The sequence below is a fragment of the Salvelinus sp. IW2-2015 genome, unplaced genomic scaffold, assembly GCF_002910315.2.
Source record: "Salvelinus sp. IW2-2015 unplaced genomic scaffold, ASM291031v2 Un_scaffold1911, whole genome shotgun sequence".
NCBI lineage: Eukaryota > Metazoa > Chordata > Actinopteri > Salmoniformes > Salmonidae > Salvelinus > Salvelinus sp. IW2-2015.
The window spans coordinates 103310-116320 of record NW_019943271.1 but is presented as its reverse complement, the minus strand read 5'-3'; the positions used below and the strand labels follow the sequence as shown (position 1 = coordinate 116320).

General features: G+C 37.8%; 1 protein-coding gene across 1 annotated transcript; it reads right to left on the bottom strand.

The window, feature by feature from the left end:
• Positions 1 to 11682: 11682 nt before the first annotated feature.
• Positions 11683 to 12736, bottom strand: LOC112072390 (protein phosphatase 1 regulatory subunit 3D). Its single transcript, XM_024139797.2, has one exon. It carries the CDS (start codon positions 12673 to 12675, stop codon positions 11683 to 11685), a length of 993 nt encoding a protein of 330 aa, XP_023995565.1. The 5' UTR covers positions 12676 to 12736.
• Positions 12737 to 13011: the final 275 nt, after the last annotated feature.

The following is a 13011-nucleotide window of genomic DNA, read 5'->3' as shown; positions in this document are numbered from 1 at the left end:
AGCCGCTGTGCTTCATTTGTAAATCGGGAGGTGCCGGAACAAAAAGTGAGCCTAGAGAGGGGTGACCTGTGGAGTTCTGAGGTACCGGAACACATGAGAGAAAATMATTTATAATTATAATAAAGCATCTTGCATATCATCACATTTGCGTGGTGGSATAGAACATGACGTTTTTTTGTGGGTGTCGGATAATTAACGAAGAGGCAACTTGAATTAATTATTTTTTATTTAATTTTCACATTGCAAAAAGTGAAAATAATGTTTCATGCCACGTAAAGTTCCGGATCCGGACAAAAAGGTTCCGGGAACAAAACAATCCAAAACGGAGAGGTGCCGGATCCTGTTCCGGTAGGAACCGGCTACAAAATAGGCTCAAATGAAGCACTGGTGAGCCGGCTTCAAGAAGTAGCGCGCCTAGTGTGCATATGAACTGTGTTGACTTTCATACACACGCTGCATTCTCAGGTAGTSACAGACAAGCCTCTGAATTGGTTATTATTTGTATCTACCAATATTATATACATATTTAGCCATTTATTTGAGCTTTTATGTTAGTAGCTAAATCGGCGTTATTTTAAGTTCACTACAATGCAACTCCGCACTTCACCACAAGGTGGCGGCATAGTATAATTWATGAGAGTAGAAGCTCAGCTGGGGCGCTCCATTTGAGAGGAAACAACATGGTGTGGAGAACATCAGGAGGGAGAGGATGGTGATGACGAGGACAGTTTTTTGGTCTTTTACTGATTGTATGTGGGTGTATTCACGTGCAGGGGATTGCATTCCTCATTTTGTTTGTGCAAGTAGAATTCAGCAAGGGAGAATGTAAATCAAATCTAATTTTATTGGTCACATACACATAGCAGATGTGATTGCGCGTGTAGCGGAATGCTTGTGTTTCTAGCTCCAACAGTGCAGTAGTGTCTAAGGGGCGTGCTCCCTCTGCTGTTTCCTGAAGTCCACGATTAGCTCCTTTGTTTGGTTGACATTGAGTGAGAGGTTATTTTCCTGACACCACTCTCCCAGGGCCCTCACCTCCTCCCTGTAGGCTGTCTCGTTGTTGTTGGTAATCAGGCCTACTACTGTTGTGTCGTCTGCAAACTTGATGATTGAGCTGGAGGCGTACTTGGCCACACAGTCATAGGTGAACAGGGAGTACAGGAGGGGGCTGAGAACGCACCCTTGTGGGGCCCCTGTGTTGAGGGTCAGCGAAGTGGAGGTGTTGTTTCCTATATTCACCACCTGGGGGCGGCCCGTCAGGAAGTCCAGAGGCCTGTTGCACAGGTCGGGGCTCAGACCCAGGGACTCCAGCTTAATGATGAGCTTGGAGGGTACTATGGTGTTGAACGCTGAGCTATAGTCAATAAACAGCATTCTTACATAGGTATTCCTCTGTCCAGATGGGATAGGGCAGTGTGATGGTGATTGCATCTCTTGTGGATCTATTTTGTCGGTAAGAAAATTGAAGTGGGTCTAGGGTGTRAGGTCAGGTAGATGTGATATGATCCTTAACTAGCCTCTCAAAGCACTTCATGATGACAGAAGTGAGCGCTACGGGGCGATAGTCATTTAGTTCAGTTACCTTCGCTTTCTTGGGTACAGGAATAATGGTGGACATCATGAAGCATGTGGGGACAGCAGACTGGGATAGGGAGAGATTGAATATATCTGTGAACACACAGCCGGCTGGTCTGCGCGTGCTCTGAGGACGCGGCTAGGGATGGCGTCTGGGCCGGCAGCCCAGCGAGGGTTAACACTCTTAAATGTCTTACTCACGTCGGCCACAGTCCTCGGTAGCGGGCCGCGTCGGTGGCACTGTGTTATCCTCAAAGCCGCCCGTTGAATTGCGACTCCACTTTGTCTCTGTGCTGACGTTTTGCCTGTTTGATTGGGCCTTGTAGGCATTTCAAAAAGTTGAGTAGCAGCGGTCCAATGTTTTACGAGCACGAGTACTACAGTCAATGTGCTTGGTTAAGTACTTTGCCGTAGCGTTTTCCTCAAATTGATTGTTAAGGCAAATGGTGGTCACACCAGATACTGACTGGTTTTCTGATCTCTACCTTTTGTTTTTTAAAGTTTCTGTAAAGCCATATCTGTATTCAGTTCATGTGGAAATACATAGATATAGGGCCTTATTTATTTCAGTTGACTGCATTTCCTTCATGAACATGTAACTCAGTAAAATCAATGAAATTGTCCCTGTTGCGCTTTATATCTTTTGTTCTTTAAGTTGTTTTTCCAGTCCAACATAACTGATTATCAAGAATTGATACATTTAATGAGGTAAAAATCTAGAAATGCTGTAGTGTTTTTCTCAGTTAATAAAACTATCTAAAAAACTAGGCACCTACATTTTGTTTCAGTAGTTTTATCAGTTTTTGAAGCGCGTTTTGATTGTGATTCTATTATATTGTCACATGACAAGAAACAATCATATCAAAAGTTAAAGTGAATATTGCATTTTGAACAATATATTAGATTGAATATGCAATCCAAATTGAAAGAAGTGGACTTATGTGAATTTGTTTTTGTGTTTCAGTCAGTTGACAACTTGGATCTGCTTTCATATCTGATTTGATTGGGTGACATGGTATATATATATATGTATATACTCTATATATATGTATGTGTCTATATAATGTGTATATGTCATATTATGATTATATATCATATATATATGTATATGTATATATCTCTATATCATGGTATATGTCTAATATAGTATTATATTATGTTATATTATATATATATATTGTATTTTAATATATATGCTATATGTTCTAATTACTTTATAGTCTATTTTTCTATATAATGTATATGTCAATCATATATATATTGTATATATATATATGATATTTATATGTATATATCGTCATACTATATGATCTATGTCATCTATATATATGTATATGTATTATATAATATGTAGTATGCTATTATATTATATGTCTATATATCGTATATGTCTATATATATTTGAATATGTCTATCTTATATATGTATATGTCTATATATATATGTATATGTATATATCTATATATTATGTATGTTAAATATGTCTATATAATTATGTATATGATTCTATATATTATATATATTAATTAATGTCTATACTATATTTATATATATAATCTATATATATGTATATGTCTATATATATGTATATGTCTACTATATATGTATATGGTCTATCATATAATGTATAATCTACGTATAATGTATATGTATATACTCCTCTTATATATGTATTATGTTCTAATATATATGTATTATGTCTATATCTATAGTATATGTTATGATCTATATATATGTACTATGTTCATTATATATGTATATATATACTATATATATTTATATGTCTATACTCTATTATATGTATATGTCTATATATATGTATATGGTCTATATATATGTATATGTCTAGATTTATATATATGTAGTATTAGTCTCTATATATGCTATTGCAATATATGATTATATATATATGTATATGTACGTATACTCGAATATATATTTTATGTATTGATGTATTATATATATTGTATATGTATATATTAATATTTGTATTATGGTCTATATATATGTATATGTCATCTATTATATGTAGTGTTATATATATTATATGTAATATATGTATATTTCTTCTATATATGTATATGTCTATATAATGTAAATAGTATAGATACTGTTATATCTCTATATATATGTATATGTCTATATATATGTATATGTCTATAATATAAGTATATTCTAATCCTATATATATGTTTATATGTCTATATATATGTATATGTCTATAATAAATGTCAATTATGTCTATATCTATATATATGGTATATGTCTATATTATATGTATATGTCTATTATATTATGATATATGGATCTATACTATATGATATGTCTATATAAATGCTATATGTCTATAACCTATTATATATTATATGTTCTATATATATGTATATGTCCTATATATCATGCTATACTGTATATAATATGTATATGTATATATCTACATATATGATTATTCTACTATATATGTATATGGTCATATATCATATGTATCATGCTATATATCTATATACTATGTATATGTCTTATATATATGTAATATATCTATATATATGTATATGTCTATATTAAATGTACTATGTCTATATCTTATATATTGTTATATGTCTATCATCAGATATGTATATGTATTATATCTATATATATGTATATGTCTATATATATTCTATATATATATCTATATTATTATGTATATGTCTATATTATATGGCTATATGTCTATATATTATTTGTATATGTCTATATTATAGTCATATGTAATATATCTATATATATGTATATGCTTCTATATATATGTATATGTATATAATCATATATATTGTATATGTCTATATTATATGTATACTTATATATTCTATATATATGTATATTCTTATTATATGTATATGGTCTATATATATGTACGTATATATATCTATATATATTGTATATGTCTATATATATGTATATGCTCTTATATCATATATATATGTCAATAAATGGTCTATTATATATGTATATGTCTATATATATATGTATATGTCTATATATATGTATACTGTCTATATAAATGTATATGTCCTATATCTATATATATGTATATGTCTCATATATATTGTTATTATGTGTATATATCATGTTATATAATACTGTATATTGCTATAATTATCCTATATATATGTATAATGTCTATATATATGTATATGTCCTATATGATATGTATATGTATATAAATCTAATATATATCGTTATATGCTCTACCTATATATGTATACTATCTATAATATGTATATGTTATATAAATGCTATATGCTCTAATATCTATATATATTGCTATATGTCTATATATATGTCATATGTACTATATCTATATATATGTATTATGTCTATATATATGTATATATAATTCCTATATATATGTATATGTTCATATATATATGTATCATTCTATATTATATGTATATGTCTATATATATGTATATATTCTATATATATGTATATGTCTATATATATATTATGTATATAATCTATATACTATGTATATGTCTATATTATATGTATATATATATCTAATATAATTGTATATGTCTATATATATGTATATGGTACTATATATATGTACTATATATATCACTATACTTATGTATATGCTCTATATATATGTATATGTACTATATCTATATATATGTATATGTCTATATATATGTATATTGTCTATATATACAGTGGGCCCAACGAAAGTTATTTCAGTCAGCCACCAATTGTGTGCAAATTCTCCCACTTAAAAAGATGCAGAGCAGGGCCTGCTAAATTTTCATCATAGGTACCACTTTCAATATGGACAAGACAAAAATGAGAAAAAAAAACCTCCAGAAGGAAAATCACATTGTAGGGCATTTTTAATGGAATTTTATTTTGCAATTTACTTTGGTGGAAAATAAGTTATTTGGTCACCTACAAACCAAGCAAGATTTCCTGGCTCTCACAGACCTGTAAAACTTCTTCTTTAAGAGGCCTCCTCTGTTCCTCCACTCCCGTTACCCTGTATTAATGGCACCTGTTTAAACTTGTTCATCCCAGCTATAAAAGGACACCTGTCACCCAACCTCAAACAGTCACACTCCCAAACTCCACTATGGCCAAGACCAAAGAGCTGTCAAAGGACAACCAGAAACAAAATTGTAGACCTGCCACCAGGACTGGGAAGACTGAATCTGCAAATTAGCGTTTAAGCAGCTTGGTTTGAAGAAAATCAACCTTGGAGCAATTAATTAGGGAAATGGAAGACATTATACAAGACCACTGCATAATCTCCCTCGATCTGGGGCTCCACGGCAAGATCTCACCCCGTTGCGGGTCAAAATGATCACAAGAACGCGTGAGCAAAAATCCCAGAACCACACCGAGGGGACCTACGTGAACTTACCTGCAGAAGAAGCTGGGACCAAAGTAAACAAAGCCTACCAATCATCAAGGGCATTGAAGATTGAAAAAACGTCGGCTGGCGGTCTTGTCAGCATGACAAAATGATCCCCAAACACACCGCCCCGGCAACGAAGGAAGTCGGCTTCGTAAGCAAGCATTTCCAAGTCCTGGAGTGCCTAGCCAGTCTCCAGATCTCAACCCCATAGAAAATCTTTGGAGGGAGTTGAAAAGCTCCCGTTGTTGCCAGCAACAGCCCCAGAACATCACTGCACTAGAGGAGATTCTGCATGGAGGAATGGGCAAAATACCAGGCAACAGTGTGTGAAAACTTGTGAAGAACTTACAGAAAACGTCTTGCACTCGCATTCCAACAAAAGCGGTATATAACAAAGTATTTGAGATAAACTCTTTTGTTATTACCAAATACTTATTTTCCACCATAATTTGCAAAAAAAATTCATAAAAAATCCCTACCAAATGTGCGATTTTCTGGATTTTTCTTTCCTCATTTGCGCTCTGTCATAGTTTGAAGCTGTACCTATGATACAATTTTACAGGCCTCTCTCATCTTTTTAAGTGGGAGAACTTGCACAATTGGTGGCTGACTAAATACTTTTTTGCCCCACTGTATGTATATATCTATATATATGTATATGTCAATATATATGTAGTAAATTAAAATAATAATTATTTTAAATGCGCATCTTTGGCTGGTAAATAAAACATTGTGGCAATAGGTAAAATAGATATAATCAACACACCCCACAATCCCATCCCAGACCCCTTTGTCTTGCTGATGTTACAACCATCAAGTCTGACCATTTGAACTAATCAAATACTAACACACACACACACACACGCACACACACGCACACACCACATTAAACACTACATCCACTAGTACTTAGTGTTTATCTCTACACCTGAGAAGTTTCCAGCAAGTCAGCCAAGACAAAATACCTTGGAGAGAAAATGTGTGTTTAGTGGTCAGCCCATAAATAGAGTTACACATTCACCAAAATTCCCAGGTTTCCCTGAGAGAAAAAAAGGGTTTAGAAGATTCCTGGAATTAGGAGAGAATTAACCAGGAAATATAAAATACAAATATTTCCGCCATAATTAACGTTGTGTGGAACAACAACAACAAATGTATGCAGAGAATGTGGAACAACAACAACAGTAGATGTATTAATAGCACTTGTGCCTCATCTGATCTGGGGGTCGTAGAGCACGGTGTGTAGGCGTGTGTCATTTCAGACAGGCAGTCGTGGGAATTTAGGTCATCGGCTTGAGCAAATTCTTTTGTGTGTTTACTGGGTTTAAATCTGCTACTACGAAACGCAAATACACTTGTACGCACGTACAACACACTCACGTACGTACACACGGTCACGTACACACAGCATGGGAGAAAGGAAATTATATATATATATATATATATAAATAACTAGTTATGTCAGACAGAGGTCCAGGGGGAACATCAGAGCTGAAACGTGTATATATATATCTCTCGTCAGACAGAGAGAGAGTTCCACACGGCAGAAATGAAATGAAATGACTGAATGACCGACGTTACAGGTGAATAGAGCCCAGAGTTGATTATTCCTTTCACACCATGGCTATAATTTAACACATTTGTCGCTAYAAATMTACTGCATATTTGGTAACCGTACAAAATGACTTGCAAGTTTAGCGAACCAAACCATCAGTCCCMAGCTTGCCATMATGAAAATCTAATTCAACAATGTTTTCCAATTCAACTTTAGCTTTCAAAAGCAGCTGAAACACATAACATGGAAGAATGAACTATAGCCATTGATTACTACCGTGCAAATATACCATGCGTTATAGGGAAATAATGAATGCCCTTCAAGCCAATCAGAAAGCAGTATTCAACAATGTCATGGTATAATGTAATATAATCAGAATATGTCAAACTGTATATTAACAGAATATATAAATGTTTATTAATAAATATGGACACCCAAATCCTATCGGCTGTAGCGAGTGCAGTGACATTAAATCTACTATAGAAACGTGTCAAATGAAAAAACTGGAAGTACACCTTATGAAGCCTTCATATAGCATGCGTAAAGGCTTCTTATAGCTTACATAAAGCTTCATAAGCACCACATAGTGCCTTCAGAAAGTATTCATACCCCTTGACTTATTACACGTTTTGTTACAGCCTGAATTCAAAATGGATTCAAGATATTTATTTTCTCTCACCCATCTATACCGCATAAGGACAAAGTGAAAAATGTTTTTAGAAATTGTGGCAAATTTATWAAAAAAAATGTAATACATAAATAGCTAATTTACATAAGTATTCYTACCCCTGAGTCAATACTTTGTAGAATACTTAAGCAATAAGGCCTGAAGGGGTGTGGTATATGGCCAATATACCACGGCTTGGTGCTGTTCTTAGGCACAACGCGACACAACACAACCCGGAGACACCCCTTAGCCGTGTTATATTGGCCGTATGTCACACAGGGTGACACTGCTGTATATTGTATATATACTGCTGTATATTGGCCGAGGTGCCGTATCGTTATTATAAACTGTTTACCAACATAAATAGAGCAGTAAAAATGTCTGTTTTGTCATACCCATGGTATACAGTCTGATATACCACGGCTGTCAGCCAATCAGCATTGAGGGTCGAAACCACCGTTTATAAATTTTTAATATGTTTGGTTGGCGCTTAAGCTTTGCGTCATCTTGCGGTATGTTGCATAGCATTGAGTCGTCTTGGTATGTTGAATCAGCTTTGAGTCGTCTTTGGGTATGTCTGATAAGCTTTGAGTCGTCTTGGGTATGTCTGAATCCGCATTGAGTATTTGGGATATGTCTTTATAGCTTTGGAGTCGTCTTGGGTTGTCTGAATCAGCATTGAGTCGTCTTGGGTATGTCTGAATCCAGCATTGAGTAGTCTTGGTATGTCTTTTCAGCTTTGAGTCATCTTTGGGTATGTTTTAATCAGCACTGAGTCGTCTTGGGCTATGTTGAAATCGCTTTGAGTCGTCTGGGTATGTCTGATCAGACTTTGAGTTCGTCTTGGGTATGTCTTTATCAGGCTTTGTAGTCCTGGGTATGTCTGGTATCAGCTTTGAGTCAATCTTGGGTATGTTGGAATCAGCTTGTGCGTCGTCTTGGTTATGTCTGAATAGCTTTAGTCGTCTTGGGTATGTCTGAATCAGCTTTTGGTCGCTCTGGGTAATGTCTGAATCAGCATTGAGGATCTTGGGTATGTCTTTATCAGCTTTGAGTCGTTGGGTATGTCTGAATCAGCATTGAGTCGTCTTGGGTTGTCTGAATAGCATTGAGTGTTTGGGTATGTTCTTTATCACTTTGAGTATCTTGGGTAATGTCTTTTATCAGCATTAGAGTGTCTTGGGTAATGTCTGAATGAGCTTTGAGTCGTTTGGGTTGTCTGAATCAGCTTTGAGTCGTCTTGGGGTATTGTCTTTATCAGCTTGAGTCACTGGGTAATGTTCTTATCGCTTTGGAGTCTCTTGGTATTTGATCAGCTTTGAGTGTTTGGGTTGTCTGAATGCTTTGAGTCGTCTTGGGTAAATGTTCTGAATCAGCTTTTGAGTCGTCTTGGGTATGTCTGAATCAGGCATTGAGTCATTTGGGTATGTCTTTATAAGCTTGGTCGTTGGGTATGTCTGATCAGCATTGAGTTCGGTCTGGGTATGTCTTATCAGCATTTTGAGTCATCTGGTATGTCTTTTCAGCATTGAGCTCGTCTTGGTATGTCTGATCAGCTTTTGAGTCGTTTGGGTATGTTCTGAATCAGCCTTTGAGTCGTCTTGGTATAGTCTTTATCACTTGAGTTCACTTGGGATGTCTGTCTCAGCTTTGCGTCTCTTGGGTAATGTCTGAATCAGCTTTTGAGCTCGTCTTGGGTTATGTCTGTATCAGCATTGAGTCGTCTTGGTATGGTCTGAAATAGCTTGAGTCGTCTTGGGATGTCTGATCAAAGTCTTTGAGTCGTTTGGTATGTCTGTATCAGCTTTGAGTCGTTTTGGGGTTGTCTTTATAGCTTGGAGTCGTCTTGGGTATGTCTTTCAGCTTTGAGTCACTTGGTATGTCTGTATCAGCTTTGGAGTCGTCTGGGTAATGTTTTAATCAGCTTTGGAGTCGTCTTGGGTATGTCTGAATCAGCTTTGAGGTCGTCTTGGTATGTCTGAATCGCTTTTGAGCTCGTCTTGGGTATGTTGATCAGCTTTAGGAGTCGTCTTGGGTATGTTGATCAGCTTTGAGTCTCTTTGGTATGTCTGTATCAGCTTTTGAGTCACTTGGGTAATGTCTGAATCAGCTTTGAGTCGTCTTGGGTATGTCTGTATCGCATTGAGTCGTCTTGGGTATGTCTGATCAGCTTTGAGTCGTCTTGGGGTATGGTCTGATCGCTTGGAGTCGTCTTGGGTATTTTATCAGTTTGAGTCGTTTGGGTATGTTTTACAGCTTTGAGTCGTCTTGGGTTGTCTGAATCAGCTTGTCGTCTTGGGTAATGTCTTTAATCAGCTTTTGAGTCGTTTTGGGTATGTCTTATCTTTGAGTCGTCTTGGTATGTTTTTCAGCTTTTGAGTCCACTTGGGTATGTCTGTATAGCTTGGGAGTACGTCTTTGGGTATGTCTTTATCAGCTTTGAGTCGTCTTGGTAGTCTGAATAGCTTTTGAAGTCGTCTTTGGTATGTCTGATCCGCTTTGAGTCGTCTTGGGTATGTCTGAATCCAGCTTTGGTCGTCTTCGGTATGTCTGAATCAGTCATTGAAGTCGTCTTGGGTTATGTCTTTTCGCTTGATCGTTTTTTGGTATGTCTGTATCAGCTTTGGAGTCGTCTGGGTATGTTTATAGCTTTGAGTCGTCTTGGGTATGTCTGAATCAGCTTTGAGTCGTCTTGGTATGTCTGAATCAGCTTTGAGTCGTCTTGGGTATGTCTGAATCAGCTTTGAGGTCGTCTTGGGTATTCTGCATCAGCTTTGAGTCGTCTTTGGGTTGTTGAATCGCATTGAAGTCGTCCTTGGGTTGTCTTTATTAGCTTTGAGTCATCTTGGGGTAATGTCTGAATCAGCTTTGAGTCACTTGGGTATGTCTTTATCAGCTTTGAGTCACTCTTGGGTATGTTGAATCAGCTTTGATCGTCTTGGGTATGTCTGAATCAGCTTTGAGTCGTCTTGGGGTATGTTGAATCAGCTTTGAGCGTCTTGGGTATGTCTGAATCGTTTAAAGTCGTCTTGGGGTATGTCTGAATCAGCTTTGAGTCGTTTGGGTTGTTGAATCAGCTTTGAGTCATCTTGGGTATGTTTGTATCAGCTTTTGAGTCGGTCTTGGGTATGTCCTGAATCAGCTTTGAGTGTCTTGGGTATGTCTTTATAGCTTCGCTTCATTACTGTTTACTCTATTTTTATTCACCAATGTCTTTAATCCTTTAATCTTTTTCTAATCAGGGGAATGGGCATTGTTTCCTTTTCGTCTTCTATCTACGGCGATCTGTGTACCGTCAACATTTGCCGCGTGTGTTTGTTCTTCCTCCCATTGACCTCTTGAACCGAGTTTTATCGCTCTAACAGCTTGGTTGCTCCCTAGTGGCGTCCGGTGTAGTGCCCATGCGTTGCTCACATTCGGTGCACAGTGTTGTGAGCTGTGAACAGGACAGTTTGTAGTTGTTCCATCGTTGTTGTCCAGTACTCAGCTCCGTCACTTCTGCACAACAGCGAACTCCAGCTGGGCTCCAGGCAGCAGGATGAAGGGCGGGACGGGCAGACGGAACCGGAATACATCAGACTCTGGTCCCTCCATCTGATCCCTGTGGAGGGTAGCCACCCAGCAGGCTCTGGTCTCAGCACTGCTCCTCCAGTTGGTGAAGGAGTAGTGGATCGTCACCTCCTTGTTGAAGGCCAGGTTGAGGACCTGCACCTTGCCGATGATGCCCAGCTCAGAACACAAGACCTGGTCCAGAGAGACGACCTGCTCCACCAGACGCTTAACGAATCCCGGCTGGGAGCCCGTGTTTTCGGGAAAACAGGGTTTGAAGTAAGGCAAGGAAAGCTCCAGGGACCGCCCTGAGTTCATCTCAGCGCTCATGAGAAGTCTGGAGAAGACGTGGGCGGGAATCCGAGGCTCCTCTCCGTTGCTGAACACCTTGACTTCCTCCAGCTCCAGCCCCAAGGAGTCCACGAAGCGTACCTGGCGGTCTCTAATTCTCTCGTGGACCGAGGGCAAAGACTGGGCCCTACGTCTTATGATGGGCTGGACYGGAGGGTCACTGGACAGGTTGCGACTGAAAATGGGCTCCTTGGGGGGTGGGGGACGTGGGCTGGGGGGCCGGATCTTGACAGGGGCCTTGGTTGGCTCTGGTTTGGAGTCCAAGATGTCCGTCACTCGGAGAGTCTTAGTAGTGGTCTGGCATGGGGTCACACTGCTGTAGCCGCTGGTGGTCTGGAGCACACCAAGGGACCATGCCCTATCTCTTCCTATCACACCTGGAGACATCGACTCTGGCCTCCAAGGAGGCACTGCCCTCTGCTCCCCTATCATGCCTGGAGAGACAGCTCTGGGTTTTCCTTTGATGCAAGGAGACACTGTTTTCAGCCTGTCGTTGTCACGAGACCATGTCCTCTCCTTCTCCTTCCCAACGACACAATGAGACACTGCTTTGGGCCTCCCCACGCTGGCCATGCTGCTCATCATCGAAACAGGACTGAACAGACAACACAACACAACACTGTTAATACACTGTTATAGCAGGATAACTGATGTCATCCAGCCTGAAGACTAGGTTATAGGAGAACCAAAACAACACAGTCATCTTCTAGTTAAAACTATTAAACTCTACATGCTCACAAATAACATGCTTTGGGAAATAGATTCTATAAGCCCTTAAAATGCATGTAAATATAGCAGCTTAGTCAACGTGGAAACACAGAAAATAAATCTGTATGTTTACCTACCCAGTAACAGTATCCCTTAAACAGATAGAACCAAACATCATTCTCTGTTTCACCTGCCTTGTCCTCTGTACTGCTG